This window comes from Aquarana catesbeiana, linkage group LG01 (assembly GCF_042186555.1).
Source record: "Aquarana catesbeiana isolate 2022-GZ linkage group LG01, ASM4218655v1, whole genome shotgun sequence".
NCBI classification, from domain to species: Eukaryota; Metazoa; Chordata; class Amphibia; order Anura; family Ranidae; genus Aquarana; species Aquarana catesbeiana.
In genome coordinates this window covers 5,950,612-5,973,967 of record NC_133324.1, presented here as the reverse complement: position 1 = coordinate 5,973,967, position 23,356 = coordinate 5,950,612, and the positions used below count along the sequence as shown (strand labels likewise).

At 42.1% G+C, this 23,356-nt stretch overlaps 1 protein-coding gene across 3 annotated transcripts in view; it reads right to left on the bottom strand.

The window, feature by feature from the left end:
- The window catches only part of LOC141129842 (chymotrypsinogen A-like), a 68,666-nt gene that overhangs the window by 20,124 nt on the left and 25,186 nt on the right, over positions 1-23,356 (bottom strand). For all 3 annotated transcript variants that reach the window (XM_073617904.1, XM_073617907.1, XM_073617913.1), the window contains exon 2: positions 4,650-4,716. In XM_073617904.1, the coding sequence (XP_073474005.1) occupies positions 4,650-4,716 (67 nt within the window). The remainder of the gene's footprint in view (positions 1-4,649; positions 4,717-23,356) is intronic.

Here is a 23,356-nt window from a genome sequence, read left to right as displayed (position 1 = left end):
CCTCCTGAGGATGGACAACAAGGTGGCCGTTGCCTACATCAACAGGCAGGGGGGCACCAGAAGCAGGTCCATGTTACAGGAGGTCCGTCCTGTTCTGGAATGGGCGCAGCTGAATCTACTGGACCTAAGGGCGGTTTATGTCCCGGGAGTCCAGAACACCTTAGCCGACTCACTAAGCAGAAATTTCCACTCCAACAACGAATGGTCTCTGAGTCCACAAGCCTATGCTCTCATATCCCGAACCTGGGGTCCTCCAGAGATAGACCTAGCAGCAACTCCGGAGAACACAAAGTGTCAGAGATTCCTATCAAGGACACCGTTTCCTTCGGCAGAGGGGACGGACTGCCTCCAACACCCCTGGAACTTTCACCTGGGGTACATTTTCCCCCCGACGCCTCTCATAGCGAGATTCCTCCTGAGGCTCAAGAAGTCAACAGCATTGGTGGTAGCAGTGATCCCTTTCTGGCCGAGGAGGCCATGGTTTACTACCCTCATGCAGCTGAACACGGCAGAGCCTCTGCCTCTCCCATTGACGACAGACCTACTCTCCCAGGGACATCTTCTTCACCCGAACCCGGGGAAGCTACACTTGATGGCCTGGAGACTGAAAGGGCTAGGTACCTAGAGCAGGGCTGTTCCCAGAAGGTGGTGGATACCTTACTCCAGGCCAGAAAGCCTACTACCAACATCACGTACAGAAGAGTTTGGGAAAAATTTGTCTCCTTCTCCCACCAGCAAGGTTGGGACTCGTCCTCCCCGTCGGTGTCTCATATCTTGGAGTTCCTTCAATCAGGCCTAGAGAAAGGCCTTAGGTCAAGCACCCTGAAGGTCCAGGTATCGGCCCTGTCCGCCTTGACAGGAGTTAAATGGGCGCAAGAGCCTCTGGTGGTTCAGTTTCAGAGGGCCTGTCTAAAGCTGAGGCCCCCCAGAAAACCGTCATTCCCGGTCTGGGATCTCTCAATTGTTCTAGAGTCATTATCCAAGGAACCCTTTTTTCCAATGCAGAGCATATCCCTCTGGGATCTAACGCTGAAGGTTTCATTTTTAATAGCCATAACATCGGCGAAGCGAGTGTCAGAAATGCAAGCTCTAATGGTTAGCGAACCATACTTGGTTGTTCTTCCAGACAGGCTAGTCCTAAGGCCTTCGGATCGATTCATCCCCAAGGTGTCCTCATCCTTCCATTTTAACCAGGAGATTAATCTTCCAGCACTCAGCACGGATCAGGGAGACCCTCATCCACTAGATGTTAAGGGTACCGTTATAGAATACCTCTCAGCAACAAAATCCATCAGAAAGTCGGAAAACCTCCTAATCATCCCACATGGTTTCAGGAGAGGTCAAGCGGCATCCTCACGCACCATCGCTTCATGGCTAGTAAAGACCATCAAGAGATCTTACTCACTGAGTAACCATCAAGTACCTAAGGGCTTAAGGGCGCACTCCACCAGGGCAGTGGCAACCTCCTGGGCGGCATATTGTAGAGTCTCGGCGGAGACGATTTGCAGAGCGGCTACCTGGTCCTCCAGGAACACCTTCATGTCTCATTACAAGGTGGATTCCGCCTGCTTATCCACGGTGGATTTCGGAAGATCCGTTATCCAGGCCAATTCCTCTATTATTTGATTAATAAACTTAGTTTGAATTCCCACCCAGTCTTTGCGAGTTACTCCCCAAAGTGTATGCTGCCATGATGCGACAGGAAAACGGAAAATTGTATACTCACCTTTCCGTAATTTTCCTTTCCTGTCGTATCTTCATGGCAGCATACAATCTCCCTCCCGTCTAAGGTGAGATATATATATACGGAGAATACTGGGCAGGGGCCATCTCTACAACTTATAGCTATGTAGTCCTATCAGGTTGTGGGGGCGGAGTCACAACCCAAAGTGTATGCTGCCATGAAGATACGACAGGAAAGGAAAATTACGGAAAGGTGAGTATACAATTTTCCGTTTTTCAAGTCTTGCCACAGATTCTCAATGGGATCTAGGTCTGGACTGTGACTGGGTCATTCTAACACATGAATATGCTTTGATCTAAACCATTCCATTGTAGCTCTGGCTCATTCCTTTTTTCTATATATCAATTTGGATGATGGTACTTTGTTAACCTTTGAATTACAAATTCTATAAGAGGCTCAACTCAATGTAGCTCTGGCTGTATGTTTAGGGTCGTTGTCCTGCTGATCACCAAAACCACTCACAGTATCCCTAATCACCCCAAACCACTCACAGCTGATGGGGACAAGGGCCGCTCCCCCTCTGATGCCACATGAGGTCAGAGGATGGCGGGGTTGCCCGTTTACGTCACCAAGTGCCCCCCCCTCAGCTATATAACAGCTGTCACCGAGAAGAGGCATCACTCAGCGGGAGCCTCCCATGGAGGCGGAGCTGTTGTGGCTTTTTTTTTTGCTTTTTTTTTTTGTTGGTCCGTCGGGCGGTGTGAGATGGATCGACATCGTGGGACATTTTTATTTTTTTATTTTTTAATGAAGGACTTGTCCCATAGTGTCTCCTGTCTTTTTTACTATTTTTGACACTTTTTTGTGAAATGGTAGGGGTACAATGTACCCGTTACCAATTCACATAGCAGGGGAGGCTGGGATCTGGGGATCCCCTTGTTAAAGTGGGCTTCCAGATTCCGATAAGCCCCCCACCCGCAGACCCCCACAACCACCGGGCAAGGGTTGTGGGGATAAGGCCCTTGTCCCCATCAACATGGGGACAAGATATTTTGGGGGGACCCCAAAGCATCCTCCCCATGTTGAGGGCATGTGGCCTGATACGGTTCAGGAGGGGGGCGCTCTCTCGTCCCCCCCTCTTTCCCTGTGGCCTGCCAGGTTGCGTGCTCAGATAAGGGTCTGGTATGGATTGTGGGGGGGACCCCTATGCCATTTTCTTTTAAATTTTAGCGCAGGGTTCCCCTTGAAATCCATACCAGACCTGAAGGGTCTGGTATGGATTTTGAGGGGGACCCCTACGCCATTTTTTTAAAATTTGGCACGGGGTTCCCTTTAATATCCATACCAGACCTGAAGGGCCTGGTATCGATTTTGGGGGGACCCCCATGCAATTCTTTGTAAATTTTTGGTTTGGGGTTCTCCTTAATATTCATACCAGACCCAAAGGGCCTGCAAAATGGACTAGGGGGGGGACCCATGTCATTTTTTTTTAATGATTTTCATCTATATTGCCAAGACCCGACAATTCATTAAAGCCGTGATTAGTTTTGAATGACAATTTTTTCCTTTAGAAATGTCATTTTGCTGTGGTATTGTTTTAATCATGGGAAAACTACGCCACTTTACAGGCATACTATAGACACCACCTAGGCATGATATTTAAAGGAATATTTCATTTTTATTGTTTCACTTTAAGCATTATTAAAATCACTGCTCCCAAAAAAATGGCCATTTTTAAAACTTTTTTTCACATTGATACATGTCCCCTGGGGCAGGACCCAGGTCCCCAAACACTTTTTAGCACAACAACTTGCATATAAGCCTTGAAAATGAGCACTTCTGGTTTTTCATGTTCGTGTCCCATAGACTTTAACGGGGTTCCGCGGCTTTCGAATTTGCCGGGAACACCGCATAATGTTCATTGTTCGCCAAATGTCCAAACAACCAAAGTTCGACCCGAACTTATGCTTGGGCCGATCCGTTCGCCCATCCCTAATAATCAGCCCAGACAGTGAAAAAGTCTCACACATGTGATATCGCCATACTAAGAAGGAGTAGCAAAATGTGTTTTGGGGTGCAATTCTAAGTATGCCCATGTTGTTTTGGGGAAATATCTTATTAAATTGCCAACTTTGTATAAAATAATTAATTCTAATTTCCTTCTGCATTTTCCAAAAAATTAAGTCTTCACAAAAATTACTGTAAATCTTCAAAAGACTTGAAAATCCTTTGGGGTGTTTACCCTCCAAAATGTGGTTATTTTGTGAGTGCTTCCACTGTCCTGGTGCTCCAGGGCATCCAAAAATGTGATAAGTATCTAGGAAATTAGGTGTGTAATTTATTCTCCTTGAAAGCCCAAAGGTGCTCCTTGGATTTTGGGCCTCAGTATGTGACTAGGCTGTAAAAAAGTCTCCCACATGTGGTATCCCCATATTTGGGAGGAGCAGCAGAATGTGCTTTGGGGTGTATTTCTAAGCATGCCTATGATGTGTGTTAGAACTGTCATATTAGCTGACAAATTTGTGTAAAAAAAATAATTTCTTTTTCTTTCCTGCATTTTCCAAAAACTTGTGGCAAAAATGACATTTTTTGAAAAGACTCATTATGCCTTTCAGAAAGTTTCCTCGAAGTGTTTGCTTTCCAAAATGTGCTCCAGGGCCTCCAAAAATGTGATAGGTAGTCAGGAAATTAGATGCAACATTCATGCTCCTTGAAAGCCTGAAGGTGCTCCTTGGATTCTGTGCCCCTCGGGCGTGGCTAGGCTGTGAAAAAGTTCTCACACACGTGGTATCCGCATACTCGGAAGGCATAGTTACATGTTTTGCTGCTGCCTACTGTCCCCCTTCTTGTTCCTGGAGAAAGGCTCACAGGAAAAGACCAACGAGGGATAAGGGGGATTCAGATGAGTCTCCCAGCAAATGGGGCCCCACAAAACATTATTGGGTATCCCCTGAAACATCCTTACCTGCTGACATTTTTTTAACCAGATTGCATTGTGGTCTTTGCATGTAGATAACCAAGACAGGGACATCCTAACAAGAAAAATGTAAACATAAAATAAACAAAACAGTAAAAATGTACATAATAAAAAGTAATAAACAGTATGTATACAATGAAAAAAGGAAACATAACAAATGTATAATAATAATAGTGTGTGACTGTGAGGGAGGGGGTATTTGAGTGTATGCTCTTCTGGTATAAAGACTAATGTGACCGGCTCAGTGATCTCTGTACAGCACTGCGGTATGTGTCAGAGCTATATAAATGTATAATAATAATAGTGTGTGACTGTGGGGGAGGGGACATTAGAGTGTAAGCTCCTCTGGTATAGAGACTAATGTGACCCGCTCAGTGTTCTCTGTACAGTTCTTAGTTTTGGTGGGATAAACCCTGTGAGTTGTTATTTATTATTCTATTTCTCTGTGCAGATAGCGGAGTGCAGTTCTATATATATTGAGCTTCATCAATCACGCAGATGTCCATATAATCTCCTGTGCAGAGGGTTATCAGGAACGGCTGGTGTACAAGGTGATTGCCCGTACTGTACAGATAACCATTACCAAGTATAAGTAAACTCCTCCCGGCACATGGTTCTAGTCCTTCACATACAGTACTACTAAACTTTGATTAATTTTCCTCTTCAATTATCATTTCTCATTAAAAGTCTTCTGCATGGAGGAGCAGAAAAGATATAATGGAGTCTCCTGGAGTGAAAGATCATATCACTATGATGTCACATTGCTGTAAAACCTTATACATTTTTGAGCTGAGTATGTGGGCTTTGTTGGCCTGTTCGGCTGCTTGAGAGACTCTGGGAGTCACTTGTGCACTGATGAACTCTTTAAATTTGTATATAAGGGAAAGGGTGGGGTTAGGGGGAGAACCTCTGGGGGAATCTAGGATGGAAAAGGACCTGGGGGACCTAGTAGATGATAGGCTCAGCAATGACATGCAATGCAATTCCTGGAGGACTGGGCCGACTTCTCAGTCGATAACCGGCACTATAGAAGGGACGGACTGCACCTAAATGAGGAGGGTGCAGATCTGCTGGGAATGAAGATGGCCAAAAAGTTAGAGGGGTTTTTAAACTAGGCGATGGGGGGGAGGGTCCAGAGGTAGAGATAGTCAGCGCGGAAGATATTCCAGAGGGTAGTATTGGGGGCATTAGTGGTAGGTTGACCAAAGCACAAAAACACAAGGTAAGTATAGTAACAAGTCCTAGTTGCAATCTCGAAACACCCAATACGAGGACAATATGCGACCGGTCTAAACTATGTGGCATGTTCACTAATGCCAGGAGCATGGCGGACAAGATGGGTGAACTAGAGATACTGTTGTACGAGGAGGATTTGGATTTTGTGGGAATTTCAGAGACCTGGTTCAACAGCTCTCATGATTGGCTGGCAAGCATTCAAGGGTATACCCTTTACCGCAAGGATAGAGAGGGTAAAAAAGGGGGAGGGGTATGCCTATATATCAAGAATAATGTACAAGCGAATGTGAGAGATGACATCACTGAGGGAGCTAGAGAGGAGGTGGAATCCTTATGGGTAGAGCTCCAAAGGGATGAAGCTAAGGGGAAAATAATACTGGGAGTATGCTATAGGCCCCCTAACCTGAGGGAGGAAGTGGAGACGGATCTCCTATCACAATTTGGATTAGCAGCAAGGATGGGAAGTGTTATCATAATGGGGGATTATAATTATCCAGACTGGGCGGAGGGAACCGCGCATTCATCTAAGGCTCGCCATTTCCTTAATGTCTCGCAGGACAATTTTATGGGTCAGATGGTAGACGCACTAACTAGAAATAAAACATTACTGGATCTACTGATTCCCAAAAATTCAGACCTGATCACGGATGTGGAAATACGGGGCAATTTAGGTAACAGTGATCACAGGTCAATTAGTTTCAGTATAAATCACACAAATAGGAGACATGAAGGGAATACAAAGACACTGAATTTCAAAAGAGCCAACTTCCCTAAACTACAAACCTTGCTAAAAGGCATAAATTGGGATAAAATATTAGGAACAAAGAATACGGAGGAGAGATGGGTTTGTTTTAAGAGTATATTAAATAAGGGCATTAGCCAATGTATCCCATTGGGTAATAAATTTAAAAGAGCGAACAAAAGTCCTGGATGACTTAACTCCAATGTAAAAATGCATATAAAAGCAAAGGAGAAGGCCTTCAAAAAATACAAGGTTGAGGGATCATCCTCAGAATTCAGACTTTATAAAGAATGTAATAAGAAATGTAAGGGTGCAATTAGAACGGCTAAGATAGAACATGAAAGACACATAGCGGAGGAGAGCAAAACAAATCCCAAGAAATTAATTAAGTATGTAAACAGTAAAAAAGGGAGGACAGACCATATTGGCCCCATAAAGAATGAGGAAGGACATCTGGTTACAAAGGATGGGGAGATGGCAGAGGTATTGAATTTATTCTTCTCCTCAGTCTTCACGAGTGAATCGGGGGGCTTCAGTAACCAAAACTGCAGTGTTTATCCTCATGACACAACACAGGAAGCACCTCCATGGTTAACAGAGGACAGAATTAAAATTAGACTTGAGAAACTTAACATTAATAAATCACCGGGACCAGATGGCTTGCACCTGAGGGTACTTAGGGAACTCAGTCAAGTGATTGCCAGACCGTTGTTCCTAATTTTTACTGACAGTCTACTGACTGGAATGGTACCAGCTGATTGGAGAAAAGCCAATGCAGCACCAATATTTAAAAAGGGCCCAAAATACATTCCTGGGAATTACAGACCAGTTAGCCTAACATCAATAGTATGTAAACTCTTGGAGGGGATGATAAGGGACTATATACAAGATTTTAGTAATAAGAACAATATCATTAGCAGTAATCAGCATGGATTCATGAAGAATCATTCTTGCCAAACCAATCTACTAACCTTCTATGAGGAGGTGAGTTACCATCTAGATAAAGGAAGGACCGTAGACGTGGTGTATCTGGATTTTACAAAAGCATTTGACACAGTTCCCCATAAATGTTTACTGTACAAAATAAGGTCCGTTGGCATGGACCATAGGGTGAGTACATGGATTGAAAACTGGCTACAAGGGCGTGTTCAGAGGGTGGTGATAAATGGGGAGTACTCAGAATGGTCAGGGGTGGGTAGTGGAGTTCCCCAGGGCTCTGTGCTGGGACAAATCCTATTTAATTTGTTCATCTGGAGGATGGGATAAACAGTTCAATCTCTGTATTTGCAGACGATACTAAGCTAAGCAGGGCAATAACTTCTCCGCGGGATGTGGAAATCTTGCAAGAAGATCTGAACAAGTTAATAGGGGAGGGGCAACTACATGGCAAATGAGGTTCAATGTAGAAAAATGTAAAAAAAAGCATTTGGGTGGCAAAAAAATGAATGCAATCTATAGACTGGGGGGAGAACCTCTGGGGGGATCTAGGATGGAAAAAGACCTGGGGGTCCTAGTAGATGATAGGCTCAGCAATGACATGCAATGCCAAGCTGCTGCTAACAAAGCAAACAGAATATTGGCATTAAAAGGGGGATCAACTCCAGAGATAAAACGATAATTCTCCCACTCTACAAGACTCTGGTCCGGCCGCACCTGGAGTATACTGTCCAGTTCTGGGCACCAGTCCTCAGGAGGGATGTACTGGAAATGGAGCGAGTACAAAGAAGGGCAACAAAGCTAATAAAGGGTCTGGAGGATCTTAGTTATGAGGAAAGGTTGTGAGCACTGAACTTATTCTCTCTGGAGAAGAGACGCTTGAGAGGGGATATGATTTCAATGTACAAATACCGGACTGGTGACCCCACAATATACAAATACCGGACTGGTGACCCCACAATAGGGATAAAACTTTTTCGCAGAAGAGAGTTTAATAAGACTCGTGGCCACTCATTAAAATTAGAAGAAAAGAGGTTTAACCTTAAACTACATAGAGGGTTCTGTACTGTAAGAGCGGCAAGGATGTGGAATTCCCTTCCACAGGCGGTGGTCTCAGCGGGGAGCATTGATAGCTTCAAGAAACTATTAGATAATCACCTGAATGACCGCAACATACAGGGATATATAATGTAATACTGACATATAATCACACATAGGTTGGACTTGATGGACTTGTCTCTTTTTCATCCTCACCTACTATGTAACTATGTAACTCAGAGATGGGGATAAGAGGTGGGACTCAGATATGGAGATGAGTGATGTGACTCAGAGATGGAGATAAGCATTGGGACTCAGATATGGGGATAAGATGAGTGATGGCATTTAGAGATGGGGATGAGTGGGGGGACTCAGAGATGGAGATAAATGGTGGGACTCAGAGAAGGAGATGAGTGGTGGAATTTAGAGATGGAGATGAGTGGTGGAATTTAGAGATGGAGATGAGCGATGAGACTCATCTCCATCTCTGAGTCCTATCGCTCATCAGAGATGGAGATGAGTCTCATCGCTCATCTCCATCTCTAAATTCCACCACTCATCTCCATCTCTAAATTCCACCACTCATCTCCATCTCTAAATTGAGCGATGTGACTCAGAGATGGAGATGAGCGATAAGACTCAGAGATGGGGATAAAATGAGTGATGGCACTCAGAGATGGAGATGAGTGATAGGACTCAGAGATGGAGATGAGTGATAGGACTCAGAGATGGAGATGAGTGATAGGACTCAGAGATGGAGATGAGTGATAGGACTCAGAGATGGGGATGAGTGATGGGACTCAGAGATGGAGATGAGTGATAGAACTCAGAGATGGAGATGAGGGATGGGACTCAGAGATGGAGATGAGTGATGGGACTCAGAGATGGAGATGAGTGATGGGACTCAGAGATGGAGATGAGTGATAGGACTCAGAGATGGAGATGAGTGATAGGACTCAGAGATGGAGATGAGGGATAGGACTCAGAGATGGAGATGAGTGATAGGACTCAGAGATGGAGATGAGTGATAGGACTCAGAGATGGAGATGAGTGATAGGACTCAGAGATGGAGATGAGGGATAGGACTCAGAGATGGAGATGAGGGATAGGACTCAGAGATGGAGATGAGGGATAGGACTCAGAGATGGAGATGAGGGATAGGACTCAGAGATGGAGATGAGGGATAGGACTCAGAGATGGAGATGAGGGATAGGACTCAGAGATGGAGATGAGGGATAGGACTCAGAGATGGAGATGAGGGATAGGACTCAGAGATGGAGATGAGGGATAGGACTCAGAGATGGAGATGAGTGATGGCACTCAGAGATGGAGATGAGTGATAGGACTCAGAAATGGAGATGAGGGATAGGACTCAGAGATGGAGATGAGGGATAGGACTCAGAGATGGAGATGAGGGATAGGACTCAGAGATGGAGATGAGAGATAGGACTCAGAGATGGAGATGAGTGATAGGACTCAGAGATGGAGATGAGCGATGGGATAATAATAATAAAAATACCATAAATCTATCCTCTATTTTGTAGATGCGATAACTTTTGGTCAAACCAATCAATATGCACTTATTGAGATTTTTTTTTTTGCCAAAAATATGTAGAAGAATACATATCGACCTAAACTGAGGAAGAAATTCTTTTTTTTTTTTTTAGTTTTTTTTTTTGGATATTTATTATAGCAAAAAGTAAAAAAAAATATTTTTTTTTTAAATTGTCGTTTTTTTTTGTTTTTGTTTTTCTTTTGGGATATTTATTATAGCAAAAAAAATAATAATAATAAAAATCACAGCAAGAAAATCGAAATCAAAAGTAACAGTGCAACAACAAAAGCAAAGGGGGAGCTGCCAACACAACAATCAGACAAAATTGTGGTACAGATACGGTGTGAATAAGTGTGGCGCTAAAAAACAAATATATCATATATGTACGTTAGTGAGCAAAGTCAGACAGAATATCCTCTGAAAGACAATATGCGCAATAAAGTGTCTTAATGAAACTAAATCATGAGTGGAAATGACAGCAAATATATACCCTATAATAATAGGATAGAAATACACAAGTGAAACGTATGTAAACTAATTGACACTGGCAAGAAGAAAGTGAAAAGAAGTGAATAGGATATAAAGAAATCCTACAACTACTACACATCCCAATAATGGGAAGGAGTAGTAAAATAAAAATGAAAAAAATTGGTATCAAATTACTAAAGCATCATTAAACTATATTGCCCCCAAATGTGTAGTCAAACCAAATGGTGAAAGAGTGAAACTAGTATATATAGACTAGTGCTAAAACATCGGACATGAACTCATAAGTTGCTAATATGACTAAAAGTCCAGAAATAAATGGATGTACATCTGTAAAAAGAAGGCTGGAGAAATCAACAACAACCGACAATGGCAATAGGAGTCCCTTAATTCTAGGAATGGCATCCACAGGATGGGGTTTCCAGCTTATGTGTGAAAGGGATAGGTAAAGGTACCCTTACCAACTGTGATGGACTCCCAGCCAGCGGCTTGGGAGTCAGACAAGCTTGTAATGGAGCGGGGAAAACAGCTCTTTGTCTCCAATGACCGGAGTTGATAGGAGAACTAAGGCACTCACCAACCGACACTCTCTGGTCTCACTGGCTCTCGGCTTCGATGGTGCAGATGAAGGACTGCTCACCACAGATCGGACTCCATGAAGTAGGTAAAAATCCTCAAGGGAAAAGAGATCAAAAAGGGAGGCTCCCCATAGTATAAATCAGCTTATCCAAAAGCTTTTATTTAAAATAAAGTATTAAAAGTACACTCTGGCTCATAAATAAAAGTCAGGTATAAAACGATTCAAAAATCGCTTAAATCAAATGGTGGCAAGACAGGCATAGCAAACCCAACGCGTTTCGTCCGAAAGGACATCAACAGGGGTATATGACTGTCTGCCACTCGTGCCTGTATATATACATAAACTCATAATACACAAATAATATCAGCTGTTCATGCCATGGATGCCGCCACTTCCGGGTCGCCGGAAAATGGCGTCAATATTCATAATCAACCAATCCGGGTGGCTCTCAAAATGGCCCATAACCAAGCCTCTATCTAGATGACCCAATCCGAACCGACTATGGACGGCGTCAGGGTCAGATGACCCCGTTCCTTCAACTAACAGGCCCAATGGAAATACGTTGCTCCCTGTGACCAATCGCGGACGCAGGAGGAGCTATTGTGCGGCATCCAATTGGGGACCGTGCTGTGGACGTGTGACGTTGCTCCAGCAAATAGCCGGAAGAGACGCGAGCGTTGGAAGCTGTGAGGCACAGACGCGGGCCACGCCTCACTGAAATAGGTCACGTGGGCGTAAAACGTCACTTAGCTAACGGCAGGAAGTGACGAGGAAGGGAGCCGTGAGGCGCAAATGCGGTCCACGCCTCACTATAACGAGACCCGTGTGAGTAAACAAGGAACAAATAAAAAGAGAAGGAACGCAAATGCGGTCCAGCCGACAGTAATAGAGGAAACAACCTCATAACATTTGTACATAGCGGCTGACATGGCACAAACATTACTGAACAAGGGAAAGAAGAAATTACATTTTATGATACATGATAGTATGTAAATAATACGGTATCACAACACAGTAGAATCCATGATAAGTCTAACACATAAATAGATCACCATAAACATCAAATATAGCAGTAATATCACCAGAAAGCTATAAGTGAAGAATTACAATATAAGATAAAGGCATTGGGTATATGATGAAACAAGTAGGAATCAGAAAAACCCTCAATATAATAAGTGTATAAAACAATAAATAAAATGTAGATGGTTTATCGAAGTTAAAACAACTAATGGCAGGTCGACATAAACAGTAAAAAGGGACAAAAGACAAAAAGGGGTTAACACAATCAAGACTGATTGATAAAGGCATTTATGTCCCAATCAATATTAAGGCCAAAAGGCGAATAGCATTTTAATTGGTGTATCCAAAAGGTCTCTAGTCTTGACACAACCCTCTTCAAAGATTCTCCCCTCCAATGAGGAATACATTTATCAATAACTTGGAACTGAGTTCCATTTGGGTTTTGATTATGACAGTGCAAAAAATGTTTAGGGACACTATGGTTTGTAAGACCCTTTTTGATGTTAGCTATATGTTCATTACCTCTTACAGCAAATGTACGAATAGTACGTCCCACATATTGTTTTTTGCAAGGACACGTGATCAAGTAGACCACGTATCTTGTTTCACATGTCAAGAAATGTTTTATGTGGTATTCCTTCCCTGTAGAGGTGGAAGAAAACGTCTCCGTTCTCCTCCGCCCACAGACATTATGTATACAAACGTTGCACCGTTTACAAGGGAAAAAGCCTTTTATTGTTGTGAAAGAAAGAACGAATCGCAGGGGGCTCAATAATGTTAGGAGCAATTTGACTTCTAATGGATGGAGCCCCTCTATAAATAACACCACCCCGTTCTGGAAGCACAGGGCCTAATATTGGGTCATTTTTTAGAACCCTCCAATGTCTCGATAAAATCTCCTTGATCTGTCTGTGTTGTACAGAGGACTCAGAGATGGAGATGAGGAATAGGACTCAGAGATGGAGATGAGGGATAGGACTCAGAAATGGAGATGAGGGATAGAACTCAGAGATGGAGATGAGTGATAGGACTCAGAAATGGAGATGAGGGATAGGACTCAGAGATGGAGATGAGGGATAGGACTCAGAGATGGAGATGAGGGATAGGACTCAGAGATGGAGATGAGGGATAGGACTCAGAAATGGAGATGAGGGATAGGACTCAGAGATGGAGATGAGGGATAGGACTCAGAGATGGAGATGAGGGATAGGACTCAGAGATGGAGATGAGGGATAGGACTCAGAGATGGAGATGAGGGATAGGACTCAGAGATGGAGATGAGGGATAGGACTCAGAGATGGAGATGAGGGATAGGACTCAGAAATGGAGATGAGGGATAGGACTCAGAGATGGAGATGAGAGATAGGACTCAGAGATGGAGATGAGGGATAGGACTCAGAGATGGAGATGAGGGATAGGACTCAGAGATGGAGATGGGGGATAGGACTCAGAGATGGAGATGAGGGATAGGACTCAGAGATGGAGATGGGGGATAGGACTCAGAGATGGAGATGAGGGATAGGACTCAGAGATGGAGATGAGGGATAGGACTCAGAGATGGAGATGAGGGATAGGACTCAGAGATGGAGATGAGGGATAGGACTCAGAGATGGAGATGAGGGATAGGACTCAGAGATGGAGATGAGGGATAGGACTCAGAGATGGAGATGGGGGATAGGACTCAGAGATGGAGATGAGGGATAGAACTCAGAGATGGAGATGGGGGATAGGACTCAGAGATGGAGATGAGAGATAGGACTCAGAGATGGAGATGAGGGATAGGACTCAGAGATGGAGATGAGGGATAGGACTCAGAGATGGAGATGAGGGATAGGAATCAGAGATGGAGATGGGGGATAGGACTCAGAGATGGAGATGAGGGATAGGACTCAGAGATGGAGATGGGGGATAGGACTCAGAGATGGAGATGAGAGATAGGACTCAGAGATGGAGATGAGGGATAGGACTCAGAGATGGAGATGAGGGATAGGACTCAGAGATGGAGATGGGGGATAGGACTCGGAGATGGAGATGAGGGATAGGACTCAGAGATGGAGATGGGGGATAGGACTCAGAGATGGAGATGAGAGATAGGACTCAGAGATGGAGATGAGGGATAGGACTCAGAGATGGAGATGAGGGATAGGACTCAGAGATGGAGATGGGGGATAGGACTCAGAGATGGAGATGAGGGATAGGACTCAGAGATGGAGATGGGGGATAGGACTCAGAGATGGAGATGAGAGATAGGACTCAGAGATGGAGATGAGGGATAGGACTCAGAGATGGAGATGAGGGATAGGACTCAGAGATGGAGATGAGTGATGGCACTCAGAGATGGAGATGAGTGATAGGACTCAGAAATGGAGATGAGGGATAGGACTCAGAGATGGAGATGAGGGATAGGACTCAGAGATGGAGATGGGCGATGGGATAATAATAATAAAAATACCATAAATCTATCCTCTATTTTGTAGATGCGATAACTTTTGGTCAAACTAATCAATATGCACTTATTGAGATTTTTTTTTTTGCCAAAAATATGTAGAAGAATACATATCGACCTAAACTGAGGAAGAAATTCTTTTTTTTTTTTTTTTAGTTTTTTTTTTTGGATATTTATTATAGCAAAAAGTAAAAAAAAAATATATTTTTTTTAAATTGTCGGGGTTTTTTTTTGTTTGTTTTTTTGGATATTTATTATAGCAAAAAGTAAAAAAATATATATTTTTTTAAATTGTCATCTTTTTTGTTTTTGTTTTTTTTTTTTTGGATATTTATTATAGCAAAAAAAATAATAATAATAAAAATGCCATAAATCTATCCTCTATGTTGTAGATGCTATAACTTTTGCTCAAACCAATCCATATACACGTATTGCGAATTTTTTTACCAAAAATATTTAGAGGAATACCTATCGGCCTAAATTGAGGAAGAAATTTGTTTGGTTTTTTTTATTTGTTTTTTTTTTGGATATTTATTATAGCAAAAAGTAAAAAAAAAAAATAATAATAATAAAAATGCCATAAAACTATCCCCTATTTTGTAAATGCTATAACTTTTGTGCAAACCAATCAATATACACTTATTGAGATTTTTTTTTGCCAAAAATATGTAGAAGAATACATATCGGCCTAAACTGAGGAAGAAATTTTTTTTTTTTTTCTTTTTTTTTTTTTGGATATTTATTATAGCAAAAATTAAAAAAAAATAATAATAATAATAAAAATGCCATAAATCTATCCTCTATTTTGTAGACGCTATAACTTTTGCGCAAACCAATCAATATACACTTATTGAGATTTTTTTTTTTTTTGCCAAAAATATGTAGAAGAATACATATCGGCCTAAACTGAGGGAGAATTTTTTTTTTTTGATTTTTTGGGATATTTATTATAGCAAAAAGTAAAAAATATATATATATTTTTTAAATTGTCGGGTTTTTTTTTGTTTATAGCGCAAAAAATAAAAAACGCAGAGGTGATCAAATACCTCCAAAAGAAAGCTCTATTTTTTGGGAAAAAAAGGACGTCAATTTTGTTTGTGTACAGCGTCGCACGACCGCGCAATTGTCAGTTAAAGCGACACAGCGCCGTATCGCAAAAAAAATGGCCTGTTCATTGAGTGGGTAATATAAAATGTATGAAAAATATAAAATTTGTAATGAGTAATAGGAATCCCATAGCAGAACGTTACAATCATGAAAGATCGTTCATAAATTGATTATGCATGGTACTACCGCAAAGGGCCTCTGGAGGGAGACATATTACAACAGCCATTCATTAGCAAACCGGCATCAAAGAGGAAACTATATAACTAGTATATGAAATAAAGGTAAAAGAAATGACTCCGGGGTTCGGATGATATGTGGTCTGGTATGTGTATTCTTAGGGGGAACCCAAAATATTTTTTTTTTTGTAGGAATCCACCATTACCATCTTTACCCCGCCCTTATCTAACATATGAATAGATGAATGGAATTGACAATTCCTTTATTTAAAATGTAAAAAGACTTGTGTCCCTCGATGTAAATCCATCGTCAATCACGCCGCCCGGCGCTCCGAAAAATAAAAAATCGCTCCCGCCAACACGAAGGCCGGCCGCCTACTGCAGGCTCTGCCGTTTGAAAGTTCTTCTATACCATAGGTCATCTGGCTATGTCACCCGGTGGGACCGCCCCCTTGTGACGTTGCCGACCCAGCATGCACCAGTCCGTGGCCTCAGAAGGGGGCGGTGCCACCAGGTGACATAGCCAGGTGACTCCGCCCCTTCCCTATATTAGAAATGTCAAAAGGTGGAGCCTGCAGTAGGCGGCCAGCCTTCATCACGGCGGGAGCGTTTTTTTTGTTTGTTTTTTTCCGGGTGCGGCGTGATTGACGATGGATTTACATTGGGGGGGCACTGTTTTTTTATTTTTTATTAAAGAATATGTCAAAAACTGTGTCTGTGTTTTTTTTTTACTTTTTGACACTTTTTTGGCGAATGGGTATACTCATTCACATGGGGGGGCCAAGATCTGGGGGGCCCCTTGTTAAAGGAGGCTTCCAGATTCCGATAAGCCCGCAGTCCCCAACAACCACCGGCCACGGTTGTGGGGATGAGGCCCCTGTCCCCATTAACATGAGGACAAGGTGCTTTGGGGTGGGGCGCCCCAAAGCACCCACCCCCCCATGTTGAGGGCATGTGGCCTGGTATGGTTCAGGAGAGGGGGCACTCTCTCTTCCTCCCCTTTCCTGACCTGCCAGACTGCATGCCCGGATAAGGGCCTGGTATGGACTGGGACCCCATGCCGTTTTTTTCTTTATTTTTTTTCTTTATTTTTTAAATGGCAGCAATTGTAACCGCAAGTCATTTTAAATGGGAACTCGTTTTTATTTCTCTTCAGAAATGTCATTTTTTCTGCAGCAGGTTCTATACATGCTACAGATGCGCCACTTTACTGGCACATTAAGGGGACCCCCCAGGCACTTTAAGCATCATTAAAATCACTGCTCCTGAAAAAACAATAGTTTTTTTTTTCTTTAGAAATTTCATCTTTGTGCAGCAGCTCCTATACATGCTTCAGATGCGCCACTTTACAGGCACATTAAGGGGACCCCCCCCAGGAACTATATTTAAAGGAATTTTTCATTTTTATTGTTGCACTTTAAGCATCATTAAAATCACTGGTCCTGAAAAAACAATTGTTTTTTTTCTTTAGAAATTTCATTTTTGCTGCAGCAGGTTCTATACATGCTTCAGATGCGCCACTTTACAGGCACATTAAGCATCATTAAAATCACTGCTCCTGAAAAAACAATATATTTTTTTTTTTTATTTGCGCTGATACATGCCCTCCAGGGCAGTACTCAGACCCCCATACCCATTTTATGGCCAATTACTTGCATATAAGCCTTCAGAATGGGGTCTTTTGATATTTTTATGTTCGGCTCCCATAGACTTCAATTGAGTTTGCGGCTCAGGGCAGAACTTTTCCCCTGTTTAAGAGTTCTTCTGCGAACCAAACAGGGGGGTGTTACTGTTCGGCCCATCTCTACTTCTAACGAGAGAACAAAATACTTGACTTTCTTGTATTAAAGAGTTGTAGACTCCAGAGAGAGTGGGAGAGAGAGAGAGAAGTTCTTCACTCCAATTTATCCAGAAAAAAAAAAGAAACAATGCAGCATTGTGGGAAATAATTGATGGCAATATAAACATTCTGAACGATTAATCTTCCTTCAGGTTGTTTTTTTTCCCCAGCAGAGGCTCCTCCATCCAGCTGACATACAGGAGAGATCCGCTCAGGGGTGGCTCCTTATCTTCAAGGGAAGTTCCCGTCTATTTCTGGGGCTGAGTACCCGGGAGGAACACGCACCGGAGGAGTGTTGGAGGTCACAAGAAGCTGACAGGGGTGGGAGAAAAAGGAAATTCCACTTTTTCCACTACCGATGGAGACCAGATCCTCAGCCATTTCCAAATTCTAGGCAATACATGAATGAATGAAGGGATGATTGGATTGGTGGATATATAGAGACAGGGTGGGATGGATGGATAGATGGATGGATGGGATGATGAGAGCGGGAGGGGGTGGTACGATACTGAAGATGGATATATGCATGGGGGTGGGTGGATGGAGCAAGCTATGGATTAATAAGTGGAGGGGTGGAGGGATTGATGGATGGGAAGATAGAGGGTGGAGGAAGATAGGGATGGATGGATGGATGGATGGATGGGAAGATGGAGGCAGATAGGGATGGATGGATGGATGGATGGGAAGATAGAGGGTGGAGGCAGATAGGGATGGATGGATGAATGGATGGAAATATGGAGGGGAGTGAGATAGGGATGGATGGGAAGATAGGGAAGGATGGATGGATGGAGGCAGGGTGGAGATAGATAGATAGATAGATAGATAGATAGATAGATAGATAGATAGATAGATAGATAGATAGATAGATAGATAGATAGATAGATAGATAGATAGATAGATAGATAGGAATAGATGGAGAAATAGATGGAGGAATAGATGGAGGAATAGATGGAGAAATAGATGTAGGAATAGATGGAGAAATAGATGAAGGAATAGATGGTAGGAATAGATGGAGGAATAGATGGAGGAATAGATGTAGGAATAGAGGGAGGAATAGATGGAGGAAAAGATGGAGAAATAGATGGAGGAATAGATGGAGAAATAGATGAAGGAATAGATGGAGGAATAGATGGGGAGGAATAGATGGAGGAATAGATGGAGAAATAGATGAAGGAATAGATGGAGAGGAATAGATGGAGGAATAGATGAAGGAATAGATGAAGGAATAGATGGAGGAATAGATGAAGGAATAGATGGAGGAATAGATGAAGGAATAGATGGAGGAATAGATGGAGAAATAGATGGAGAAATAGATGAAGGAATAGATGGAGGAATAGATGGGGAGGAATAGATGGAGGAATAGATGAAGGAATAGATGGAGAAATAGATGGAGAAATAGAAGGAGAAATAGATGAAGGAATAGATGGAGGAATAGATGGAGGAATAGATGGTAGGAATAGATGAAGGAATAGATGGAGAAATAGATGAAGGAATAGATGGAGGAATAGATGGAGGAATAGATGGAGAAATAGATGAAGGAATAGATGGAGGAATAGATGGAGGAATAGATGGAGGAATAGATGAAGGAATAGATGGAGGAATAGATGGAGGAATAGATGAAGGAATAGATGGAGGAATAGATGGAGGAATAGATGGAGGAATAGATGGAGAAATAGATGTAGGAATAGATGGAGGAATAGATGGAGGAATAGATGAAGGAATAGATGGAGGAATAGATGGAGGAATAGATGGAGGAATAGATGGAGAAATAGATGTAGGAATAGATGGTAGGAATAGATGGAGGAATAGATGGAGGAATAGATGAAGGAATAGATGGAGGAATAGATGGAGGAATAGATGGAGGAATAGATGGAGGAATAGATGGAGAAATAGATGGAGGAATAGATGAAGGAATAGATGTAGGAATAGATGGTAGGAATAGATGGAGGAATAGATGGAGGAATAGATGAAGGAATAGATGGAGGAATAGATGGAGGAATAGATGGAGGAATAGATGGAGGAATAGATGGAGAAATAGATGAAGGAATAGATGGAGGAATAGATGGAGGAATAGATGGAGAAATAGATGGAGAAATAGATGAAGGAATAGATGGAGGAATAGATGGAGAGGAATAGATGGTAAGAATAGATGGAGGAATAGATGGTAGGAATAGATGGTAGGAATAGATGGAGGAATAGATGGAGGAATAGATGGAGGAATAGATGAAGGAATAGATGAAGGAATAGATGGAGGAATAGATGGAGAGGAATAGATAGAGAGGAAAGGATGGTAGGAATAGATGAAGGAATAGATGGAGAAATAGATGGAGAAATAGATGAAGGAATAGATGGAGGAATAGATGGAGAGGAATAGATGGAGGACTAGATGGAGGAATAGATAGAGGAATAGATGGAGAAATAGATGGAGGAATAGATAGAGGAATAGATGGAGAGGAATAGATGGTAGGAATAGATGGAGGAATAGATGGAGAAATAGATGAAGGAATAGATGGAGGAATAGATGGAGAGGAATAGATGGAGGAATAGATGGAGGAATGGATGGAGGAATAGATGGAGGAATAGATGGAGGAATAGATGGAGAAATAGATGGAGGAATAGATGGAGGAATAGATGGAGGAATAGATGGAGAAATAGATGGAGGAATAGATGGAGAAATAGAAGGAGAAATAGATGAAGGAATAGATGGAGGAATAGATGGAGAGGAATAGATGGTAGGAATAGATGGAGGAATAGATGGAGGAATCGATGGAGGAATAGATGGAGGAATAGATGGAGGAATAGATGGAGAAATAGATGGAGAAATAGGTGGAGGAATAAATGGAGGAATAGATGGAGGAATAGATGGAGGAATAGATGGAGAGGAATAGATGGTAGGAATAGATGGAGAGGAATAGATGGTAGGAATAGATGGAGGAATAGATGGAGAAATAGATGAAGGGATAGATGGAGGAATAGATGGAGAGGAATAGATGGTAGGAATAGATGGAGGAATAGATGGAGGAATAGATGGAGAAATAGATGAAGGAATAGATGGAGGAATAGATGGAGGAATAGACGGAGGAATAGATGGAGAGGAATAGATGGTAGGAATAGATGGAGGAATGGATGGAGAGGAATAGATAGAGAGGAAAGGATGGTAGGAATAGATGAAGGAATAGATGGAGAAATAGATGGAGAAATAGATGAAGGAATAGATGGAGGAATAGATGGAGAGGAATAGATGGTAGGAATAGATGGAGGACTAGATGGAGGAATAGATAGAGGAATAGATGGAAAAATAGATGGAGGAATAGATGGAGAAATAGATGGAGGAATAGATGGAAGTATAGATGTAGGAATAGATGTAGGAATGGATGGAGGAATAGATGTAGGAATGGATGGAGGAATAGATGGAGGAATAGATGGAGGAAAAGATGGAGAAATAGATGAAGGAATAGATGGAGGAATAGATGGAGGAATAGATGGAGAAATAGATGGAGGAATAGATGGACGAATAGATGGAGGAATAGATGGAGAAATAGAAGGAGAAATAGATGAAGGAATAGATGGAGGAATAGATGGAGAGGAATAGATGGTAGGAATAGATGGAGGAATAGATGAAGGAATAGATGGAGGAATAGATGAAGGAATAGATGGAGGAATAGATGGAGGAATAGATGAAGGAATAGATGGAGGAATAGATGGAGAAATAGATGAAGGAATAGATGAAGGAATAGATGGAGGAATAGATGGAGGAATAGATGGAGGAATAGATGGAGGAATAGATGAAGGAATAGATGGAGGAATAGATGGAGAAATAGATGGAGAAATAGATGAAGGAATAGATGGAGGAATAGATGGAGAGGAATAGATGGTAGGAATAGATGGAGGAATAGATGGAGGAATAGATGGAGGAATAGATGGAGAAATAGATGAAGGAATAGATCGAGGAATAGATGGAGAAATAGATGGAGGAATAGATGGAGGAATAGATGGAGGAATAGATGGAGAGGAATAGATGTAGAAATAGATGGAGGAATAGATGGAGAGGAATAGATGGAGAAATAGATGGAGGAATAGATGGAGGAATAGATGGAGGAATAGATGGAGAGGAATAGATAAAGAGGAATAGATGGAGAAATAAATGGAGGAATAGATGGAGAAATAGATCTTAGGAATAGATGGAGAGGAATAGATAGAGAGGAATAGATGGAGAAATAGATGGAGGAATAGATGGAGAAATAGATCTTAGGAATAGATGGAGGAATAGATGGAGGAATAGATGGAGAGGAATAGATGTAGGAATAGATAGAGAGGAATAGATGTAGGAATAGAGGGAGGAATAGATGGAAGAATAGATGGAGGAATAGATGGAGGAATAGATGGAAGAATAGATGGAGAAATAGATGGAGAAATAGATGGTAGGAATAGATGGAGGAAGAGATGGAGAGGAATAGATGGAGGAATAGATGGAAGAATAGATGGAGAAATAGATGGAGAAATAGATGGTAGGAATAGATGGAGGAAGAGATGGAGAGGAATAGATGGAGGAATAGATGGAGAAATAGATGGAGAAATAGATGGTAGGAATAGATGTAGGAATAGATGGAGGAATAGATGGAGGAATAGATGGAGAGGAATAGATGGTAGAAATAGATGGAGGAATAGATGGAGAAATAGATGGAGAAATAGATGGAGAGGAATAAATGGAGGAATAGATGGAGAGGAATAGATGGAGAAATAGATGGAGGAATAGATGTAGGAATAGATGTAGGAATAGATGGAGAAATAGATGGTGGAATAGATGGAGGAATAGATGGAGAGGAATAGATGGAGAGGAATAGATGGAGAAATAGATGTAGGAATAGATGGAGGAATAGATGGAGAAATAGATGGAGAGGAATAGATAGAGAAATAGATGGAGGAATAGATGGTAGGAATAGATGGAGGAATAGATGGAGAGGAATAGATGGAGAAATAGATGGAGAAATAGATGGATGAATAGATGGAGAGGAATAGATGGAGAAATAGATGGAGGAATAGATGGAGGAATAGATGGATGGATAGATGGAGAGGAATAGATGGAGAAATAGATGGAGGAATAGATGGAGAAATAGATGGAGGAATAGATGGAGAAATAGATGGAGGAATAGATGGAGAAATAGATGGAGGAATAGATGGAGAGGAATAGATGGAGAAATAGATGGAGGAATAGATGGTAGGAATAGATGGAGGAATAGATGGAGAAATAGATGGAGGAATAGATGTAGGAATAGATGGAGGAATAGATGGAGGAATAGATGGAGGAATAGATAGAGAGGGGAGGGTGGGATGTAAGGAGGGATACAAAGAATATATGGAAGGATCTATGGATGGATGGATAGAAGGAGGGAGGGATGGTTGGAGACATGGATGGATAGATGGTTAGGTGGATGGTAGGGGTACTTACCACTGACAAGAAGGGGCACTCAGCTATGAACCATCAACAAAAGGAAACACTCACCATTAGATACCAATCAAAGCCAGTACTCCC